At 52.4% G+C, this 23,136-nt stretch overlaps 1 protein-coding gene and 1 long non-coding RNA gene across 3 annotated transcripts in view; one reads left to right on the top strand and one right to left on the bottom strand.

The window, feature by feature from the left end:
• Positions 1–2,051, top strand: part of LOC307207305 — a 141,981-nt gene extending 139,930 nt beyond the window's left edge. For both annotated transcript variants that reach the window (XR_013834626.1, XR_013834627.1), the window contains exon 2: positions 1,035–2,051. This is a non-coding gene — a long non-coding RNA (uncharacterized lncRNA). The remainder of the gene's footprint in view (positions 1–1,034) is intronic.
• On the bottom strand, positions 1,845–23,136 carry RNF126 (ring finger protein 126). The gene is made up of 9 exons (XM_079960890.1): positions 23,002–23,136; positions 14,054–14,112; positions 13,572–13,635; positions 12,300–12,544; positions 11,343–11,411; positions 11,150–11,219; positions 7,489–7,582; positions 5,014–5,129; positions 1,845–2,935 (listed from the first exon to the last, which is right to left on the bottom strand). The coding sequence occupies exons 1-9, from the start codon at positions 23,074–23,076 to the stop codon at positions 2,777–2,779; spliced, it is 951 nt and encodes a 316-aa protein (XP_079817016.1). The 5' UTR covers positions 23,077–23,136; the 3' UTR covers positions 1,845–2,776.

Raw genomic sequence — 23,136 nt, 5'->3', positions numbered from 1 at the left:
TTTCCCTATGGGCTTGCTTCGCAAGACGAAAACGTCTTGCGAGTCTTTTCCCTCCCCCCCCCCTTTTTCTAAGTCGCTAAGCCGCTAATAGCGCTAATCCGCTAACAGGGATGCTTCGCAAGACAAAAAAACCGCTAGACGAAGAGACTCGTGGAACGGATTATTTTCGTCTTGCGAGGCACCACTGTATATGGTTCGAATTCCATATTGTGATATCGGTTTCGTACTTTTCAAGCTGGCAATATATAGTCGAACGCCGGCTCCTGAACGCCTCCGTTTTGGAACGTTTTGGCTCCCGGACGCCAAAAACCCGGAAGTACCGTATTTTTTGCTCTATAAGACTCACTTTTCCCCTCCTAAAAAGTAAGGGGAAATGTGTGTGCGTCTTATGGAGCGAATGCAGGCTGCGCAGCTATCCCAGAAGCCAGAACAGCAAGAGGGATTGCTGCTTTCACTGCGCAGCAATCCCTCTTGCTGTTCTGGCTTCTGAGATGCAGAATATTTTTTTTATTGTTTTCCTCCTCCAAAAACTAGGTGCGTTTTACGGTCTGGTGCATCTTATAGAGCGAAAAATACGTTAAATGCTTCAGTTTTCAAACATTTTTCGGAAGCCGAATGTCTGACGAGGCCAAAACCGTTCTTAAACCATGGCGCGCTTTCCCTAATGAGGCCTCCCGCCGCTGGTGCCCTTCCACCGTTCGGCTTCCGTTCGTAGACCGAGGTAAAGTTCTCAAACCGGGACACTATTTCCGGTTTTGCGGAGTTTGCAAACCAAATTGTTCTTAAACCGGACTGTTCTTAAACCGAGGTACCACTGTACTGTCTTATTTATTTTGTAGAACAGCCCATTGATTATTGCTTTTATTTTATGGATTGATGGTCCTGTTAGACAGTAACATTCATGTTAAACTGCTGTTTTAGGGGTTGTTTTAAAAGCCTGGAATGGATTGATCCGTTCTGCGTTACTTTCTATCGGGAGGCACGCCTTGGTTTTGGAACGGAATTTCTGGAACAGATTAAGTTTGAGAATCAAGGTACCACTGTATTGTCTACAAGGTACACAGCAAATTAAAAAATCACATTTGGCGGGGAAACAGATGGCTGGTGACGTCACAGGTTTGGGCCAATACGCCGAGACTCCTGAGCTTGTGGAACCCCCAGCTCCAGAGACAGTCTATTTGGATTCCTAGGCTCTATCTATGGGGGAATTTGGCCACTGTGAGGGCAAAAGGCTGGACCACTGGCCTCTGATCCAGCAGATCAAGTTTCTAGTCCCCATGAAGGGCTGATCTGAACTACAAAATGGTGATTTTCTTGAGTTAAAATGAGACCACCCCTAAACGTATTTTGAGGGTGAAAGCACTGATTATTATTATTTTTTAAATAAAGTATTTTCTACACGGACCGTGAATCTCTCGCAGCCCTAACCGAAGATGTTTAAGCTTCTAGTCCCTGTGAAGGAGCAATTTAAACAGAAAACCTAAGAGAACCAGGCTACCACTGTAGAGACATTCCCTCCGGAAGAGAAGAATTGCTTCTTCTAAGAACCGGGACATCCCTGCAGATGTAAAAGGACTTTCAACTCCTATTGTTGCTAGCCAACATGGATGACAGCTGGGGATCAAGAAAATGTCACGTTGGCCACCCCTGACTTAGATCTGAGGCCTGATTTTCCATTCCAGGACAAGTTCCTAGATCATAGTGTTGGAAGGGACTATAAATGCCTTGCAACGCAGGAATCTTTCGCCCAACGTGGGGCTCGGACCCACGGCCCTGAAATTCAGACTCTCACGCTCCACCGATGAGGGTTTCTCCCAAGGAGGCGATAAAATTAGGCCACCGTGTCAAATCAGGCGTTTATAACTCGAAGATGCGGGACGAACCCAAACATGCGTGTACAGGATCCGAGCTGAAATGTCCGTTTATTTCAACAGCAGTAATAATTTAACATTATAAAAACCCCTTTCTCAACGCCGGACTGCCCAAAAAAGGAAAAAAAAGGGGGGAGGGAAAGGGTGATGTTAAAACAGGAGAGGAAACTAACGAGCCTGTTCCCCCCCCCCAAAAAAAAAAAAATCCCTTCCTTGGCTGGTTTTCCTTCTCCCAGCTAGGAAGTAGAAAAATCCATTAGGTTGGGACGGGAGGGAAGAGGGAACGTCAAAAGGCTTAAGGAACTGAAAAGAGACCCCCCCCCCAAAAAAAGACGGTCGAAATGCTTTTAAAAAAAAAACCAAGCTACTAACAGAAACGATTTCCGCTCAAAAAAAGAAAAGAGAGAAAACCCCAAAAAGTCTCACTTCAGTGCTTCCACGTTCCTTTGCCGGGTTTTTCCTCAAAGAGTCCGCGGTTTTTTAAAAAGGGTGGGCTTCCCTCGTACCCCCCGCACCCACCCCGGAGAAAACAAAACGCGAGAGCGCCCGAAACACCCTTGCGGGGGCGAAGAGACAAGGGTGAGTTTGTGTGTTGTGTGCGAAGAAGAGGACATCGGTGTCATCGCGGTTCATGGGGGAAATGTGTCGGTGGGGCGGTTCCCTTGCCCCACACCCTGCCCCCTTTGCTCTGTTCCAGGACTAGGGGGGGTTTCCTCTCCCATCCCCACCCCTCCACAGAAACCCACCCGCCCCCCAGTTTCGCCAGGTGGGGAGGAAGGGGGCGAGGAGACAAAAGGGGCGCGAGAGCAGCAACGTTTTTGTTTCGTTTTTTGCTTGCGTTTGAAAAGGTGTGTTTTGTTTTTCGACCTGCCCCCCCCCAAACCTCCCGCCCTGCCGTTCCGCTCTCACGAGTTGTTCGCCGCGTTCTCGTTACTCGGCGAGCTAGAGGAGGAGGAGGAGGAGGAGGAAGACGAGGAGGCGAAGTTCATCGCCGAGAGTCCCGGAGGGTTGGTGGCTGTGTTCTGGCCGCTGAGGCTCTTCCGGCAGACGGGGCAGGTGTCGTGCTGGAACGAAACGCGGAAAGGGAGAAATTGAGACGGGCCGTGCCTTCCTTAGACGCCCGGTCTAATTTCTGACACTGGCACTTGACTTTAATAATAATAATTTATTATTTATATCCTTCCCAAAGGGTTAAACCACAGAGCCTAGGACTTGCCGGTCAGAAGGTCGGCGGTTCGAATCCCCGCCACGGGGTGAGCTCCCGTTGCTCGGTCCCTGCTCCTGCCAACCTAGCAGTTCGAAACCATCCCAGTGCAAGTAGATAAATAGGTACCACTCCGGCGGGAAGGTAAACGGCGTTTCCGTGCGCTCCTCTGGTTGGCCAGAAGCAGCTCAGTCCTGCTGGCCACATGACCCGGAAGCTGTACGCCGGCTCCCATGGCCAATAAAGCGAGATGAGTGCCGCAACCCCAGAGTCGGTCACGATTGGACCTAATGGTCAGGGGTCTTTTTTTTACCCCACCCATCTGGACGGCTTCCAATCGAGTGTTAAAAACAATACAGCATCAAATATTTAAAACTTCCCTAAACAGGGCTGCCTTCAGATGTCTTTTAAAAATAAGATAGCTGCTTATTTCCTTGACATCTGATGGGAGGGTGTTCCACAGGGCGGGTGCCACCACCGAGAAGGCCCTCTGTCTGGTTCCCTGTAACCTCACTTCTCGCAATGATGGAACTGCCAGAAGGCCCTCGGAGCTGGACCTTAGTGTCTGGGCTGGACGATGGGGGTGGAGACGCTCCTTCAGGGATACAGGACCGAGGCCGTCAAGAGCTTTCCAAAAGATCAGTCAGATCACCTCTCTCTAAATGTCCGTTGGCACTCTGGAAAAACTCCCAACAGGTTTGTGGTTTTGCGGTTGGAGGATGGATGGCGGCTAACGGATTGAGGTTGAATCCTGACAAGACAGAAGTACTGTTTTTGGGTGGGACAGGGGGCGGGCAGGTGTGGGGGACTCCCTAGTCCTAAATGGGGGTCACTGTGCCCCCGAAGGACCAGGTGCGCAGCCTGGGGGTCATTTTGGACTCACAGCTGTCCATGGAGGCGCAGGTCAATTCTGCGTCCAGGGCAGCTCGATCTGGGACGCAGGATGAGACCCTCCCTGCCCGCGGACTGACTGGCCAGAGTGGTGCATGCTCTGGTTATCTCCCGCTTGGACTACTGCAATGCGCTCACCGTGGGGCTACCTCAGAAGGTGACCCGGAAACTGCAACTAATCCAGAATGCGGCAGCCAGACTGGGGACTGGGAGCGGGTGCCGATACCATATAACACCGGTCCTGAAAGACCTACATTGGCTCCCGACGCAGCTGTCGGTTATTGTTTCTGAGGCGCCTGCGCCAATCAGAAGCCGTGCCTTGATTTCCGAACATTTGGGAAGACAAATGGACTTCTGGAATTGATTGAGTTTGGCGCTTTTGCTGTTTATTTTGCGTTTTTGTTTCTGAGGCTTTTTCGGTTTGTTTGTTTTTGTGACTGTGCGGAACCCAGTTACTGATGGATGGATTGATTGATTGATTGGTTGTCAGACTGCGAAAAGGGATAAAAGCCCCTCATCCAAACAATGACCATCATCAGTGCAGGTAAGGTGCAGGTATTCATTTTATAGTACAGTGGTACCTCGGGTTACATATGCTTCAGGTTACATACGCTTCAGGTTACAGACTCCGCTAACCCAGAAATAGTACCTCGGGTTAAGAACTTTGCTTCAGGATGAGAACAGAAATCGGGCTCCGGCGGCAGCAGGAGGCCCCATTAGCTAAAGTGGTGCTTCAGGTTAAGAACAGTTTCAGGTTAAGAACGCACCTCCGGAAGGAATTAAGTACTTAAACTGAGGTACCACTGTACAGTGCATTGATTATCGCTTTCGTTTTATGGACCAATGGTCTTGTTAGATAGTAAAACCCATGTAAAATTGCTGTTTTAGGGGTTGTTTTTGAAAGTCCATCCGTTTTGCATGACTTTCTATGGGAAAGCAGCGCGCCTTGGTTTTGGAACGCTTTGGTTTTGGAACGGACTTCCAGAACGGATTAAGTTTGAGAACCAAGGGACCACTGTATGGAAATTCTCTCTCTTCGCGACTCACCTGTTCCAGCCATGGAACTATGCAGCCATCGTGGAACAGGTGATTACAGGGCAACTGCCGAACGCTTTCGCCAGCTTCATAATCTTCTTTACAGACGGGGCACTCCAGTCCGGAACCTGTGGTTGCAGAACAAGGAACCTTGGCTTGATTGACTGGCCCGCGTTGCAATAAATAAACAAATAAATAAATAAAGGGGAGGGGGAAAACCTGTGGCAAGAAGCAACAACGTTTTGTGCGGTTGTGGGCACACTTTTCCTTCCACGTGGGCCAGGAGATTTGGGATCCTTAGAAAATATATACAGCCCCGTTCCCCCAGAACTTCCACAACAGTCAAGTGAAACACTCTCTGGCCCCCACCATGAATTTACTTGAATTTAACTGGAGTTATATACGGTACAGGGACATGGGTGGCGCTGTGGGTTAAACCACAGAGCCTAGGGCTTGCCGATCAGAAGGTCGGCGGTTCGAATCCCCGCAATGACAGGGTGAGCTCCCGTTGCTCGGTCCCTGCTCCTGCCCACCTAGCAGTTCAAAAGCACCTCAAAGTGCAAGTAGATAAATAGGTACCGCTCTGGTGGGAAGGTAAACGGCGTTTCCGTGTGCTGCTCTGCTTCGCCAGAAGCGTCTTAGTCCTGCTGGCCACATGACCCGGAAGCTCTACGCCAGCTCCCTCGGCCAGTAAAGAGAGATGAGCGCGCAACCCCAGAGTTGGCCACGACTGGACCTAATGGTCAGGGGTCCCTTTACCTTTTTATATACGGTACGATCGCATCCAGGGCCAGATTTAGGTTTGATGAGGCCCTAAGCTACTGAAAGTAATGTGGCCCTTTCTATGTCCAGCTGTCCTTTTTCCACAAGAAATTACCGCTGTTCTTTTATGTTGAATATATGCTATACGGTAATTTATGGACCTAATAGGTATCTCAAGCCATTTGCACATGCACAATGCAGGCACCCTATATATGGAAATGAGTGATATTTTAGGGCAGGCATAGGCGAACTCTCACCCTCCAGATGTTTGTGACTACAATTCCCTTCATCCCTGACCACTGGCTTTGTTAGCTAGGGATTATGGGAATTGTAGTCCTAAACATCTGGAGGGCCAGAGTTTGCCTATGCCTGTTTCAGGGAGCAGGCAGGGCCCATGACTTCCATCACAGGAGCCTACACAACGCAAAACACTGTTGCTGTATGTAGGTTTTATTTTGTTTTTTCTTGTATTTTGGAAATGTACATCCAGGGTTTTTTTCCTTTAAATTTCTGAGGGGACCCCAAGAGAGTGGGGCCGTAAGCTATAGCTTGTCTAGCTTATACGTAAATCCGGCACTAAGGGACGCGAGTGGCGCTGTGGGTTAAACCACAGAGCCTAGGACTTGCCGATCAGAAGGTCGGTGGTTCGAATCCCCGCAATGGGGTGAGCTCCCGTTGCTCGGTCCCTGCTCTTGCCAACCTAGCAGTTCGAAAGCACGTCAAAGTGCAAGTAGAGAAATAGGTACCGCTCTGGTGGGAAGGTAAACAGCGTTTCCGTGCGCTGCTCTGGTTCGCCAGAAGCGGCTTAGTCCTGCTGGCCACATGATCCGGAAGCTGTACGCCGGCTCCCTTGGCCAGTAAAGCGAGATGAGCGCTGCAACCCTAGAGTCGGCCACGACTGGACCTAATGGTCAGGGGTCCCTTTACCTTAAATCCAGCACTGATCGCACTGTTTGCACAACCACCGTTTCAACCCCTGGTCCTTGGCCTCTGACCGTGCCACCAGCTCGTCTGGACGGAGGTTTTAGAAAGGGGGGGTGCGAGTCTGTTTTTGTGCAGAAACTAACTCTGCTATGCCCCTTTTCACCCCACCCTGAAGGATGACCCCACATTGACGCTGCCTGACGTTACAAATGCCAAATCTATCTATCTATCTATCTATCTATCTATCTATCTATCTATCTATCTATCTATCTCAAAGGGCAAGAGAGAGAAATCAGCAAAATCAAGCATAAAAACAAGCGATGTCAGGAGATGTCACCGTATTTTTCGCTCCATAACACGCACCTAGTTTTTAGAGTAGGAAACGGGGAAGGCCCCGGTTTTGTGGGGATCAGCTCACAGTTGTGCAGCTTCTTTTGCAAAGGGGAAAAGCCCCTTTTTTTGAGGTTCAGCTCCAAGTTGTTGAGCTTACAAAGGCGGAAAATCCTGTTTTTATGGGGTTCAGCTCACAGTTCTGCAGCTTCTTCCCAGGCAGATAATCTAATCAGCCAGTCACATGTCGCTGGGGAGACAAACAGCCTCCGTCTGCAGAACATTCAGCAATGGAGGCCTGGGCAAGGGAGCCAGCGATCGAGCACACATTCGCTCCCTAAGATGCACAGGCATTTCCCCTTACCTTTTAGGAGGGGGGAAAAGTGCATCTTATGGAGTGAAAAATATGGTATAATTTGGGAGGGGGGGAGTGAGAGGAGAAAAGAAATGGGGAAGAAAAAAGAGACTCACCTACGTGTTCCTCTGTGATGTGGATCGTGGGGAGTGCTTGGATTTTCTCCTTGTCCGCCGGAGGAGGCCCCGTGTTCTCAAACTGATTCAGAAGCTGGAAGAGAACAGGGATGCGGGAGGTAAAGGTAAAGGTACCCCTCAGTGCTGCCAACATTTTCAGGTGTACACTGTTATTACCCATATATTCAATAAACGTTTTAAGGATGTTTCAAGTTGTAAAACAGAAAATGTTCTGTTTTACAACTTGAAACGTTCTTTTTAACATCCTTAAAACATTTATTGAATATATGGGAAATACCATATTTTTTGCTCTATAAGACTCACTTTTTCCCTCCTAAAAAGTAAGGGGAAATGTGTGTGTGTCTTATGGAGCGAATGCAGGCTGTGCAGCTATCCCAGAAGCCAGAACAGCAAGAGGGATTGCTGCTTTCACTGCGCAGTGATCCCTCTTGCTGTTCTGGCTTCTGAGATTCAGAATATTTTTTTTCTTGTTTTCCTCCTCCAAAAACTAGGTGTGTCTTGTGGTCTGGTGTGTCTTAAAAAGGTAAAGGTAAAGGTACCCCTGCCCGTACGGTCAGTCGTGTCCAACTCTAGGGTTGTGCGCCCATCTCACTTAAGAGGCCGGGGGCCAGCGCTGTCCGGAGACACTTCCGGGTCACATGGCCAGCGTGACAAAGCTGCTCTGGCGAGCCAGCACCAGCGCAGCACATGGAAACGCCGTTTACCTTCCCGCTAGAAAGCGGTACCTATCTACTTGCACTTAAGGGTGCTTTCGAACTGCTAGGTGGGCAGGAGCTGGGACTGAAAGACGGGAGCTCAGCCCGCCGCGGGGATTCGAACCGCCGACCATGCGATCGGCAAGCCCTAGGCGCTGAGGTTTTACCCACAGAGCTACCCGCGTCCGCGGATGCGGGAGAGAGTGAGGCAAAAGCCCCGAGATGCTTCGAGTCCTCGCCTTGTTGCGAAGGGGTGGGGATTCCAGATAATAACAATAATAATTTATAACTTGTACTCTGCCCATCTGGCTGGGCTCCCCCAGCCGCTCTGGGCGGCCCCCGACAGAATATTAAAAACATGATAAAACATCTAACGTTAAAAGCTTCCCTAAACAGGGCTGCCTTCAGATGTCTTCTAAATGTCAGATCGTTGTTTATCTCCTTGACATCTGGTGGGAGGGCGTTCCACAGGGCACAACAACCAAAAACACCCTCAGACTATAATCTCTAAAAAATAATAATAATAATTTATTTATACTCCGCCCACCTGGCTGGGTTTCCCCAGCCACTCTGGGTGCCTTCCAACAAAATATTAAAATACAGTAGTCCAAACATTAAAAGCTTCCCAAAACAGGGAATACCAAACCTACAATATAAAAAAAAACACAAAATACGTAATAAAAATAAGAACAGAAACAAAGCAATCATTTCCCACTCCCAGAAACACATTTAAAAGGATATAGGGTGTCAATTAGCTGAAGACCTAGTGGAAGAGGAATATTTTTGCCTGTCTAATGAAGGCGCTGGGTGAGACTCCCTGGGGAGAGCGTTTCACAGACAGCGAGCCACTGCAGAGGAGGCCCTGTTCTCATGTTCCCGCACTCCGGACATCTCGAGGAGGCGGCACACAAAGGAGGGCCACAGAAAATGATCTCAGGGTCCAGGTCGGTTCAAATGGAAAAAGGCAGTCCTTGAGGTATTTGTGGTCCTGAGCCGTTTAAGGCTTTATAGGTCAAAACCAGCACTTTGAATTGGGCCTGGAAACTGATCAGTAGCCAGTGCAGTCGGACCGGGATCGGTGCAATATACTCAAACTGTCTTGCCGTCCGGTGAGCGACCTGGCCGCTGAATTCTGCACCGGCTGAAGTTTCCGAACCGTTTTCAAAGGCAGCCCTATGTAGAACGCACTGCAGTAATGTAACCTTGAGGTTACCAGAGCATAGATAACAGGCCATCCCTGTCCAGATAGGGACATAGTTGGGCCACCAGTTGAAGATGATGGAAGGCACTCCGGGCCACTGAGGCCACCTGAGCCTCGAGGGACAGCAAAGGATCCAGCTGTGAACCTGCTCCTTCAGGGGAAGTGTGACACCCACCAAGAGCCAGCCATCTGGTGTAAGGAACCCGCCACTAACAGAGCCTCAGTCTAATCCGGATTGAGCTTCAGTCTGTTGGCTCTCATCCAGCCCATTACCGAGGCAAGAGACTGGTCCAGCATTATCATTATTGTTGTTGTTGCATTGCAGTAATTTGACCTAGAGGCTACCAGAGCATAGAAGATGGAAGTTAAATTGTCCCTGCCCAGATAGGGGCGCGGCCAAAGCTGGCAGAGGGCGCTCAGCACCACCAAGACCACCTGAGCCTCAAACGACAGCAGGGGATCCAGGAGGAGCCCCAGGCGACGTACCAACTCCTTCAAAGGCAGCCCCACATATAATGCATTGCATTAATGCCCGTATAGTTAAAGCTCTGGTTTTCCCAGCAGTGATGTATGGAAGTGAGAGCTGGACCATCAAGAAGGCTGATCGCCGAAGAATGGATGCTTTTGAATTCTGGTGCTGGAGGAGACTCTTGAGAGTCCCATGGACTGCAAGAAGATCAAACCTCTCCAACAGGCATTAGGCCATCCCTGTCCAGATAGGGGCGTAGCTGGGCCACCAGCCGACGGAAGGCGCTCCGGGCCACTGAGGCCACCTGAGCCTCAAGCGACAGCAAAGGATCCAGGAGGACGCCCAAGCTACGAACCTGCTCCTTCAGGGGAAGTGTGACCCCATCCAGAGCTGGCGACCCCCCAGCCATCTGGTCTATGGGTCTGGGTCGGTTCATATGGACAGAGGCGGTCCTTGAAGTCTTGCGGTCTATGGCTATCAACCTTTTAGGCCTGAGGAACTGGGATTCAATGGCAACATGCTTCTGTACATGGAGGTTTTATTTAAACTGGGCTTTTTGGTGGGCTAGCTACCGTATTTTTCGCTCTATAAGACGTACCAGACCACGAGAGGCACCTAGTTTTTGGAGGAGGAAAACAAGAAAAAAAATATTCTGCATCTCAGAAGCCAGAACAGCAAGAGGGATCGCTGCACAGTGAAAGCAGCAATCCCTCGTGCTGTTCTGGCTTCTGGGATAGCTGCGCAGCCTGCATTCGCTCCATAAGACACACACACACATTTACCCTTACTTTTTAGGAGGGGAAAAGGGAGTCTTATAGAGCAAAAAATATGGTGGATAGTGTGATGGACTGGGGCTCGGAATCGGAACCAGAGGGGACTCAGTCCGCACCGTATCCTCTGCCTCAGGCATCATCTGAATTATCCTGAAGAGTCCCAGTATACACAGGTTCCCCTGCAACAAACACCAGCTGGGCCGAGTCAGGGGCCTGATCCTGCCCTGGCTCCAGATGCGGGGATGACCTCGTTGCCTCCAGCTGGACCATCGCTTACAGCTGCTCCACTACCGGTTGGGTCAGGGGAGGCTGAGGCGGCCCCTGGGTCTAGTAACCCACCGACGTCTCCCAAGCTGCAGAGACTGAGAGAAGGAGAGACCTCAGTAATTTTTATTTTATTTTTGGAAATGCGGGCAGCCTCTCAGCAGAAGACGGAAGCGACGCAGATTTCGAAACCGACGAACAAAGGCAGGTTCCCCCCGGAAGGGCGGAGAGATTTTACCTGGGTAATAATGGCGTCCAAGCCGTTGGCTCCCCAGGCGTAGTCCATCGGATTCGAATGCAGGACTCCCCTTCAGGAACGTAACGATAAATGGGGTTGGGGGGGGGGAGAAGCAGAGAGGAAGGGTTAAGATTGCCGCCGGGACCAGAAGGCCTCTGGGAAAAAGGACGGGGTGGGGGCGTCGTGAACTCACCAAGGCCCCACGCCGAGGTTCGGTATCGTGGTGGGGGCGATGATGCCGTTGACCAGCTGCTGGATGATTCTGCACAAAGAGGAGGGAGGTGGAGAGAAGGAAAAGTGAGCTGACCGCCGGGAGAAAGAGGAAAGCTCGCGAACACCGCTCCTCAGTGCTTTGGGACTCCGATCCAGAACCGATCCTGACCATTGTGCCTATATAGCAGGCACCCCCAGACTCGGCCCTCCAGCTGTTTTCGCGCAAAACGAAGATGCTGATGCAGTTCTGTATCTTTTCTCTCGTGCTCCATCTGCAGCTCTCAGTTCCATCAGGTGGGGCGGGAGGAAGGGGAGGGAAATAGCGCCCGAAGTAAACCCACAGATCAGACCATCTATGCTAGTCTACCACTATGGGAGAAGCGCTTGCGGTCCATCCCTTGTAGCCCTTGGAACATCTGCCCGCGCATCCTCCCCCTCCTCTCTCTGAACTGCTTTCTCTATGGTTGCCCTTGCTCTCCTCTCAAGGCTCCTCAGCAATTCATAGGCCGCGGCCAGGCAGCCCAATGTGCCCATCTCATCTGGGTCCTTCGGCGGCACAACTGCAGTATGGCCTAGTGGGAGCGGTGGCAGACAGAGGGGAGGCCCCAGGCAGAGATGCTCAGTTCGGTGGCCACAAGGAGGATGGCAGCGGAAGGGCCCGAGGCGCCCACCAGTCCCGGTGGGGAGGGGCTCCCACGGGCCGAGGCTGGTGAGAGGAGGCCGGAGGGGGGCGGGCCGGGCAGCCAAGCAACACAGTTGGAGCCTCCCTCCTCCCTGGCCAGCAGGGAGGGAGGGAGAGGAGCTGCCTCCTTTGAAACCCGGGAAATTTAAGGGACATCATCAATAGGGGACAGCAGCGGGACACGGCGCTGGGATAAGGGACTGTCCCGCCAAATAAGGGACGCTTGACAGCTATGCTGGAGTCGCGTCCTCTCACCCTTCCAGCGTGGGGACGCCTTCGTGCCTGCCGGCGGCCCTCCGCGCCGTGAAGCGCGCCCGGGGCTGCCTGGTGCCGTATCTGTGCCGGGACTGGTGTTCCCTCTCGCGCCGGTTCTCCGCGTCCCGGTTGTCCTCGGGCTGAGCGTTGGACCCGAAGGCCGGGAACTCAAAGGTGTCGTCGATGATGCCAAAGGCGAACTGCCCGTAGCCCTGGGGCAGGGTGAATAAGTGCTGGTCGGCGTTCTGGAGCGGAAGGGGAGAGGGTCAGGGGCGTTGGGGAGACGCCTTGTGTACGGGTGCGAGGTTCTAGCCCCGCCTACTCCTGCCTCTGGCCCCGCCCACCGCTGGGATGCCCCGCCCCAGAAAGGTACGCTGCCCTCATTCATTCATTCATTTATTGAATTTACCGTATTTTTTTGCTCTATAAGATTCACTTTTTCCCTCCTAAAAAGTAAAGGGAAATGTGTGTGCGTCTTATGGAACAAATGCAGGCTGCGCAGCTATCCCAGAAGCCAGAACAGCAAGAGGGATTGCTGCTTTCACTGCGCAGCGATCCCTCTTGTTGTTCTGGCTTCTGAGATTCAGAATATTTTTTTTCTTGTTTTCCTCCTCCAAAAACTAGGTGCGTCTGGTGGTCTGGTGCTTCTTATAGAGCGAAAAATACGGTATATACAACCCTATAAGGGACACGGGTGGCGCTGTGGGTTAAACCAGTACCTAGGACTTGCCGATCAGAAGATCAGCAGTTCGAATCCCTGCAATGGGGTGAGCTCCCGTTGCTCAGTCCCTGCTGCTGCCCACCTAACAGTTCGAAAGCACGTCAAAGTGCAAGTAGATGAATAGGTACCACTCCGGCGGGAAGGTAAACGGCGTTTCCATGCGCTGCTCTGGTTCGCCAGAAGCGGCTTAGTCCTGCTGGCCACATGACCCGGAAGCTGTAGGCCGGCTCCCTTGGCCAATGAAGCGAGATGAGCGGCACAACCCCAGAGTCGGTCATGACTGGACCTAATGATCAGGGGTCTCTTTACCTTTACAGCCCTATACCTGGAGATCTCAGGGCGGTTCACAAAAAAGATCAGACAGAGGCCTCCACTTACAGCCAAAGATACTATCTGCCGGGCAAAGCTAGTCGCCTGGAAACAACCCCCGACTTGTCCAAAGGCGAGCGGCGATTTCACCAGCAGCCCAACTCCATCCTTTCCCTCCCAGCTTCCAAATTCTGGCAAAAACACGACGGTGCAGAATTGACCTGCCACGCTCGGCGCCTCACCTCGAACGGGTGCCTGCTCTGCTCGCTGGTCGACGCCGAAGAGTTTGATCCATTTTCGACGTTCCTGAAAAGATTTCGAGATAGAAGAGTGAGCTGAAGGCAAGCACGCAAGAAAGCAGCGTTGACACTTGCTTAAAAAAAAACACATCTAAGGCAGGAGAAACTCTGAACAAGTCTGGTTTTCTCTCTCTTTCTCTCTCGGTTGCCGATTCCTTAATGTGGACTAGAAACTTGCGGAGAGCCTGTGCCCTTCAATCCGCGATCGGTTTTTGCTTGACAACAGTGGGGGAATTAATTAAGGACTCGTCGTTCCTCTTCCTTGTCCCCTCCAGGCCGGCTTTTGCCCGCAAGCTGTGGCCATCTGGGGGTCTGACTGCTGCCCGCTGCCAGAATGCGGCCCCCAAAGCCCGAAAAGGGGACCCTGCCCCAGACCCCAAACTGCAAAATCTCATTTTGTCCCGAATCAGAGAGTTGGGTTTTACCTAGGTTCTTCCGGCAACTCTTCGATAAAGCCAGATTCGCACCGCGGGCAGATGTAGTCCTGCAGGGGGGGAAAACAGTGCAAATTAGTTTGTGAAACAACAACAACAATAAATGCACACAATTGGGACTCTCTCGCACCCAGAGAAAGATGGGGCACTTGCAAGATGTAACCCGCATTTAAGAATTGATGTTTGCCGTGACCAAGGCTTGTTCCTTTAAAGGGGTGAGCGCCTTCTTCCTTTTGCAAGGAACTTCTTTGCAAATGCTTACAGCAGTAATACTAATAATAATAATACTAATTTATTATTTATACCCTGCCCATCTGGCTGGGTTTCCCCAGCCACTCTGGGCGGCTTCCAACAAAATATTAAAAATACAATAAAACTCCAAACATTAAAAGCTTCCCTAAACAGGGCTGCCTTCAGATATCTTCTAAAAGTCAGGTAGTTATTTTCTCGACATCTGAACGGAGGGTGCCACCACCGAGAAGGCCCTCCGCCTGGTTCCCTGTAAATTTGCTTCTTGCAGGGAGGGAACTGCCAGAAGGCCTTCGGAGCTGGACCCCGGTGTCCGGGCTGGACGATGGGGCTGGAGGGCTGGCGATGTATCGGCGAATCGTCCCGAAACTGGTTCAAAATCGACATGGCGGTGTCGACTTCAGAATTTCAAACTAGGCTATATATGGCGAATCGTCGGCATTTCGCGCAAGGCCTCCTCATTCCCCAAAGAACCGACTGAGGCCCACTCCGCAGCCCAGCCACCCCCTAATATACTGGCTCAGGTCCAATTGTGACCACATGGAAGATGTTCGGGTGCCAAATTACAGCCCAATGTCTCTATTTAGCAGGTAAGAAGAATAGTTCCTTTATGGCATTTATCTCCCAACCTTTTGGTCTGGGAATGAAGTTTTATAAAGTACGCAAGCCGCCATTCTGCTACATCCTCGTGTTTAAAAGGTTCTCAGGTTTACTCGAAGGCGGAAGTTGTTTTCCCAATATCTTTATTCTTCAAAGCCGTTTGCTCCAGAGACAGGGTAGGTCTGCCTGGGGCCCTCTGTTATTTTCGCTTTCATTTTGTGCTGTACTTTTTTTGCTCCTGCTGAGTGCAGGAAGCTCCTGCGACCAACCAGAAGCCACGCCTCGGTTGTCAAAAGTTTCGGAAGCCGAACAGGATTACGTTCGACAGCCGAGGTTCGACTGTATAAGGTAAAGGGACCCCTGACCATTAGGTCCAGTTGTGGCCGACTCTGGAGTTGCGGCGCTCATCTCGCTTTATTGGCCAAGGGAGCCGGCGTACAGCTTCCGGGTCGTGTGGCCAGCAGGACTAAGCCGCTTCTGGCAAACCAGAGCAGCGCACGGAAACGCCCTTTGCCTTCCCGCCAGAGCGGTACCTATTTATCTACTTGCACGAGCAATGGGAGCTCACCCCATTGGGGGGATTCGAACCGCTGACCTTCCTATCGGCAAGCCCAAGAGTTTTGTATTTCGCTTTATAAAGGTAAAGATAGAGGTACCCCTGTCCATTAGGTCCAGTTGTGGCTGACTCTGGGGTTGCGGCGCTCATCTTGCTTTATTGGCTGAGGGAGCTGGTGTACAGCTTCCGGGTCATGTGACCAGCAGGACTAAGCCGCTTCTGGCGAACCAGAGCAGCGCATGGAAACACCGTATACCTTCCCACCGGAGTGGTACCTATTTATCTACTTGCACTTTGACATGCTTTTGAACTGCTAGGATGGCAGGAGCAGGGACCGAGCAGCGGCAGCTCACCCCGTCATCGCGGGGATTCGAACCACGACCTTCTGATCGGCAAGTCCTAGGCTCTGTGGGTTAACCCACAGCGCCACCCGCATCCCTCCCTTGGCTGTATACAGGGCTGTATTAAACATATGCAGCACCGGGGTGCACAGATCCACCTTGGCTAGTCGCCTGCAAGCGTTCTGTACTCACCCAAAGGCGAGCAGCTACTTATACGCAGCCTAAGCCCCGGGGAGAGGAAGGGGGCTTTATGCTAACAGGCCTGTTCTCCCTCCTGCAACTCAATTGCTTTTCCCACACCTTCCAGACAATCCCTCATTGCCCAACCAGACTAAGGGGAAACAGCCGGCGCAACATGTACTCTCAGCACAGTTAAATTATGCCCTTTATGGAAAACAAAATCTAAACAAGACTATTATCTCCAGCACGTAATTGAGCGCTGCAAGGGAGACAACGATGACAGATTATTATTATTATTATTATTATTATTATTATTATTATTATTATTATTAAGAAGCTCTTCTGCTTAATGGCTTAAGAAATCTGGAGGGGGGTTGGTCAGAGGGAAATGTCCGTCACAAAAACCTGGCGCCCAGAGATCTTCACACGGCCACAAGTGGACCAGCGCCGGACGCAAAACACGCCAGGCAAATTTCTGATGCCGGCTACCACATGTCCAGAACTCCCCGGACATATTTGGGATCCGTTCAGCAGAAAAAGCATCCGGGTGGAATTTTAGAAAATCAGTCCAAACACCCAGCTCAATAAGCTCAGAGATTTTGCAAAACGAGTTCAACGACACCAAAAGAAAGCTCGACCGTTTTTGCGTCTGGATTTTCGCTTTTTTTGCAAACACCGCAGCTCTAGTTGAGAACTAAGTTTCCCATCATCCTGGACGCGTGAACCTTGGGAAAGGCCTGTGAGCTGGATCGGGCCCAGCGTCCTGTCCCCGCAGGGGCCAGCCAGGTGTCCCCAATGGGAAGCCCCCTGAGCAGGGGCTGAGCAAAATTGCAAAATACCCCACAAGTCGTATTCAGAAGGAGAACACAGCCATCATCGCTGGTACCCATTGCCAGCCTCCTCCTCCTCCATGGATCGGTCCTGTGGCAGAGAGTTCCGTAGGTTTTTGTTATTATATACCGCCCTATACAGGAGGCGGGTGGCTAAACCACAGAGCCTAGGACTTGCCGATCAGGTTGGTGATTCGAATCCCCGCCACATTGTGAGCTCCCGTTGCTTGGTCCCTGCTCCTGCCCACTTAGCAGTTCGAAAGCACATCCCAAAGTGCAAGTAGATAAATAGGTACCGCTCCGGCGGGAAGGTAAACGGCGTTTCCGTGCGCTGCTCTGGTTCGCCAGAAGCGGCTTAGTCCTGCTGGCCACACGACCCGGAAGCTGTACGCCGGCTCCCTCGGCCAGTAAAGCGAGATGAGCGCCGCAACCCCAGAGTCGGCCACGACTGGACCTAATCATCAGGGGTCCCTTTACTTCACCATATTTTTCCATGTATAAGACGCCCTCCATGTTCGCCAGAAGCAGCTCAGTCCTGCTGGCCACATGACCCGGAAGCTGTACGCCGGCTTCCTTGGCCAATAAAGCGAGATGAGCGCTGCAACCCCAGAGTCGGCCACGACTGGACCTAATCATCAGGGGTCCCTTTACTTCACCATATTTTTCCATGTATAAGACGCCCTCCATGTTCGCCAGAAGCAGCTCAGTCCTGCTGGCCACATGACCCGGAAGCTGTACGCCGGCTTCCTTGGCCAATAAAGCGAGATGAGCGCCGCAACCCCAGAGTCGGCCACGACTGGACCTAATCATCAGGGGTCCCTTTACTTCACCATATTTTTCCATGTATAAGACGCCCTCCATGTTCGCCAGAAGCAGCTCAGTCCTGCTGGCCACATGACCCGGAAGCTGTACGCCGGCTTCCTTGGCCAATAAAGCGAGATGAGCGCTGCAACCCGAGTCGGCCACGACTGGACCTAATGGTTAGGGGTCTCTTTACCTTTACCGCCCTATACACAGGGGTCTCAGGGCGGTTCACGGAATAAAATCAAGGTATAAAAACCACAAAACACACAATAAAAGTAAAAGCAACAACCCAACAGCCCCACTCCTACAAAAAACCCCACATTTTAAAAGGGCATAGGATGTAAATCAGTTCAACCAAAGGCCTGGTTAAAAAGGAACGTTTTTGCCTGTCGCCTAAAGGTGTATAATGAAGGCACCAGGGGAACTTCCCTGGGGACAGCATTCCCACAGACAGGGAGCCACTGCAGAGAAGGCCCCGTTTTTGTGTTGCCACCCTCCGCACCTCTTGAGGAGTTCAACTCACTGATGCCTGGAGGAGAATTTCCCTTTTAGCCGCCCCAAAAATCTCCTGACATTCAGCTTCCTTGGACTTACATGAATTCTAGGGTTATGAGGAAGGCGGGTAAAATATACCGTATACTGTATTTATACTCACTTTTCCCCTCCTAAAAAGTAAGGGGAAATGTGTGTGCGTCTTATGGAGCGAATGCAGGCTGCGCAGCTATCCCAGAAGCCAGAACAGCAAGAGGGATTTCTGCTTTCACTGCGCAGCGATCCCTCTTGCTGTTCTGGCTTCTGGGATTCAGAATATTTTTTTTTCTTGTTTTCCTCCTCCAAAAACTAGGCGCGTCTTGTGGTCTGGTGCGTCTTATAGAATGAAAAATACGGTACTTTTCTCTACAGCGCATTGTTTTGCACACTCTCAGTCGCATTTTCCCTTAACTCAGCCCCCACCCAAAAAGCCTTTCCTCATAGGCGAGGAGTTCCCCAGGTTCAACATTGGTCATTTTGGGTACCGTTCGATCAAACTGCCAGCACTTTTTCAAAATAAATAAAATGTGTTGCAAAGGGGCTTGGGACAGAACGACCGGCTGGAACCTTTCCAGAGCTCCCGTTCTAATTCTGCGATAATAAATATATTTTGGCACGGACCCAGCTCCATGCACAACTGCCAGGGGTTTTTTTGGGGGAGGGAGAAAATAATAAAACGTCCACGATTCTTCGATTCAGCCAGCAGTTGAGGAAAGACACATGGGCGGGCAAGGCCGAGAAACAGATAGCGAAAGAGAAAGCAGGCCTTGAGAAAGACCGAAGTCATGCTGACTGAGTTGATTTCATCTGTAAATGCAGAATGGAACCATAGAATGATAGAGTTGGAAGAGACCACAAGGGCCATCGAGTCCAACCCCCTGCCAAGCAGGAAACACCATCAGAGCACTCCTGACATATGGTTGTCAAGCCTCTGCTTAAAGACCTCCAAAGAAGGAGACTCCACCACACTCCTTGGCAGCAAATTCCACTGTCAAACAGCTCTTACTGTCAGGAAGTTCTTCCTAATGTTTAGGTGGAATCTTCTTTCTTGTAGTTTGGATCCATTGCTCCGTGTCCGCTTCTCTGGAGCAGCAGAAAACAACCTTTCTCCCTCCTCTGTGTGACAGACATCCTTTTATATATTTGAACATGGCTATCATATCACCCCTTAACCTCCTCTTCTCCAGGCTAAACATGCCCAGCTCCCTTAGCCGTTCCTCATAAGGCATCGTTTCCAGGCCTTTGACCATTTTGGTTGCCCTCCTCTGGACACCTTCCAGTTTGTCCGTGTCCTTCTTGAACTGTGGTGCCCAGAACTGGACACAGTACTCCAGGTGAGGTCTGACCAGAGCAGAAGACAGTGGCACTATTACTTCCCTTGATCTAGATGCTATACTCCTATTGATGCAGCCCAGAATTGCCATGTCACACTGTGTTCCAGCATAGTCTATCCCTGGCTGCTGGCAGGCGACGAGGGGAAGCTGTTCCTTTCGGGTGTTGCCCGTAATAATAAATAATAATAAATTGTATTTATACCTCGCCCTCCCCAGCCAAGACTGGGCTCAGGGCGGCTAACACCAGATATAAAACAATTGATTGAAATGCAACTTAAAAACAGTAGGCCAAACAGGACTCCTGATAGGTGTATAATCAATGCCCTTATTAAGTGGAACCTCCTTGGGAAAGAGAAGTCTACCCTCGCTTGACAAACTGGGGGGGAGGGAAGAGGGGAGAAGAGAGGTGGGGGTTCAACACCCTCAACGAAGCCAACCAACATACAGCAGCAAGGCTTGCATTTGGAGGAGACGGGAGGGAGACCCCCCCCCCTTGGCCAGCAACTGGGATGGGCGCCCCCAACGACGGACACAACTCCACCACTTTTAGAGGAGCGCCCCCCCCCCCCCGTTTACCAAAGCAAGGGGGCAAAACCCTCCGTTGCAAACAGGCCCAAAACACCCCCTGCAAGAAAGGACTTATATAAATGGCAGTGGAGCCTCCAGGGCAAAGAGCAGTCTACCCCCCCCAAAAAAAAGAGGAGACAAGGGGGGAGGGCAACACCTCCCCACTCAACCCATCTTTACCTTGATGGGCAACCCCCCCCCCCAAAGGGACTTATAAGTGGGAGGAAGCGATGCCCAGCAGTGGAGCCTCCAGGTGAGGGAGCAGTCTACCCCCCCCCCACAAAAAAGAGGGAGAAAAGGTGCCTTGCAGTGGCACCTGGAGGGGGTGGGAAGGAGGGGGCCTACACTATCCTCCCCCCAAGGAAAAAAATGACAAGGCACCTACCTACCTGGATGGGCAAAACCCTCCACTGCAAACATGCCCTCCCCAAAAAACACCCCCCAAAATGACTTATATAAGGGGAGGAGTGGAGCCTCCAGGGCAAAGAGCAGTCTACCCCTCCCCTCTTCTTAATTGGGGGGGGGGCAAAGAGCAGTCTACCCCTCCCCTCTTCTTAATTGGGGGGGGGCAAAGAGCAGTCTACCCCCTTCCCTCTTCTTAATTTGGGGGGGTTGGGGAGAAACCCCCCCCCCGCCGCTTCCCCCCCCAAAGGACTTATATAAATGGGACGAAGCAACACCCAGCAGTGGAGCCTCCAGGGGAAGGGGCAGTCTATCTCTCCCCTCTTCTTAATTGGGGGGGCTTGGGGAGAAACCCCCCCCGGCTCCCCCCAAAGGACTTATATAAGGGGAGGAGAGCAGTCTACCCCTCCCCTCTTCTTAATTGGGGGGGCAAAGAGCGGTCTACCCCTCCCCTCTTCTTTATTGGGGGGGCAAAGAGCAGTCTACCCCTCCCCTCTTCTTTATTGGGGGGGCAAAGAGCAGTCTACCCCTCCCCTCTTCTTAATTGGGGGGGCAAAGAGCAGTCTACCCTCCCCTCTTCTTAATTGGGGGGGCAAAGAGCAGTCTACCCCTCCCCTCTTTTTAATGGGGGGGGCTTGGGGAGAAACCCCCCCGGCTCCCCCAAAGGACTTATATAAGGGGAAGAGAGCAGTCTACCCCTCCCCTCTTCTTAATTGGGGGGGGGGGGCAAAGAGCAGTCTACCCCCTTCCCTCTTCTTAATTTGGGGGGCTTGGGGAGAAAACCCCCCCCCGCCGATTCCCCCCCCCCCAAAGGACTTATATAAATGGGACGAAGCAACACCCAGCAGTGGAGCCTCCAGGGGAAGGGGCTGTCTATCTCTCCCCTCTTCTTAATTGGGGGGGCTTGGGGAGAAACCCCCCCCGGCTCCCCCCAAAGGACTTATATAAGGGGAGGAGAGCAGTCTACCCCTCCCCTCTTCTTAATTGGGGGGGCAAAGAGCAGTCTACCCCTCCCCTCTTCTTAATTGGGGGGGCTTGGGGAGAACCCCCCCCCGGCTCCCCCCAAAGGACTTATATAAATGGGACGAAGCAACGCCCAGCAGTGGAGCCTCCAGGGGAAGGCGCAGTCTACCCCTCCCCTCTTCTTAATTGGGGGGGCAAAGAGCAGTCTACCCCTCCCCTCTTCTTAATTGGGGGGGGCAAAGAGCAGTCTACCCCCTTCCCTCTTCTTAATTTGGGGGGCTTGGGGAGAAACCCCCCCCCTGCCGCTTCCCTCCCCCCAAAGGACTTATATAAATGGGACGAAGCAACACCCAGCAGTGGAGCCTCCAGGGGAAGGGGCAGTCTACCCCTCCCCTCTTCTTAATTGGGGGGGCAAAGAGCAGTGTACCCCTCCCCTCTTCTTAATTGGGGGGGCAAAGAGCAGTCTACCCCTCCCCTCTTCTTAATTGGGGGGGCTTGGGGAGAAACACCCCCCCGGCTCCCCCCAAAGGACTTATATAAGGGGAGGAGAGCAGTCTACCCCTCCCCTCTTCTTAATTGGGGGGGGGGCTTGGGGAGAACCCCCCCCCCGGCTCCCCCCAAAGGACTTATATAAATGGGACGAAGCAACGCCCAGCAGTGGAGCCTCCAGGGGAAGGGGCAGTCTACCCCTCCCCTCTTCCTAACTGGAGGGGCAAAGAGCAGCATACCCCTCCCCTCTTCTTAACTGGGGGGGCAAAGAGCAGCATACCCCTCCCCTCTTCTTAACTGGGGGGGCAAAGAGCAGCATACCCCTCCCCTCTTCTTAACTGGGGGGGCAAAGAGCAGCATACCCCTCCCCTCTTCTTAATTGGGGGGGCAAAGAGCAGCATACCCCTCCCCTCTTCCTAATTGGGGGGGCAAAGAGCAGTCTACCCCTCCCCTCTTCTTAATTGGGGGGGCAAAGAGCAGTCTACCCCTCCCCTCTTCTTAATTGGGGGGGCAAAGAGCAGTCTACCCCTCCCCTCTTCTTAATTGGGGGGGGCTTGGGGAGAAACCCCCCCGCCTCCCCCCCAAAGGACTTATATAAATGGGACGAAGCAACGCCCAGCAGTGGAGCCTCCAGGGCAAGGGGCAGTCTACCCCTCCCCTCTTCCTAACTGGGGGGGGGCAAAGAGCAGCATACCCCTCCCCTCTTCTTAATTGGGGGGGCAAAGAGCAGTCTACCCCTCCCCTCTTCTTAATTGGGGGGGGCTTGGGGAGAACCCCCCCCGCCTCCCCCCCAAAGGACTCATATAAGTGGGACGAAGCAACGCCCAGCAGTGGAGCCTCCAGGGGAAGGGGCAGTCTACCCCTCCCCTCTTCTTAATTGGGGGGGCAAAGAGCAGCATACCCCTCCCCTCTTCTTTATCGGAGGGGCTTTGGGGAGACCCCCCCCAGAAGGCCCAGGCGCCCTCCTCGCGTAGTGGAGCCTCCCCCCGGCAGCGCAGTCTACCGGCCTCCCCCGCGGGGCGTTGCGGAGCGGCGGGTCCTCCGGCCCGGGAGCGGAAGGGGGACGGCCCGCCAACGGCCCCCCGGGACTCACCGGCAAGCGCGGGGCGATCTCGGCCGAGCAGCAGTGGCAGAAGTAGCGTCCCGGCTGCGGCGAAGCCTCCGCCATCTTGTCCCCTCCTCCCTGAAGGGAGGCCAAGCCCCGCCCACGACGCGTGGACGACGTCAC

The sequence above is a fragment of the Podarcis cretensis genome (assembly GCF_951804945.1).
Source record: "Podarcis cretensis genome assembly, chromosome: 18".
Taxonomy (NCBI): domain Eukaryota; kingdom Metazoa; phylum Chordata; class Lepidosauria; order Squamata; family Lacertidae; genus Podarcis; species Podarcis cretensis.
The sequence above is the reverse complement of the archived record's forward strand: the minus strand, read 5'-3'. Positions and strand labels throughout refer to the sequence as shown.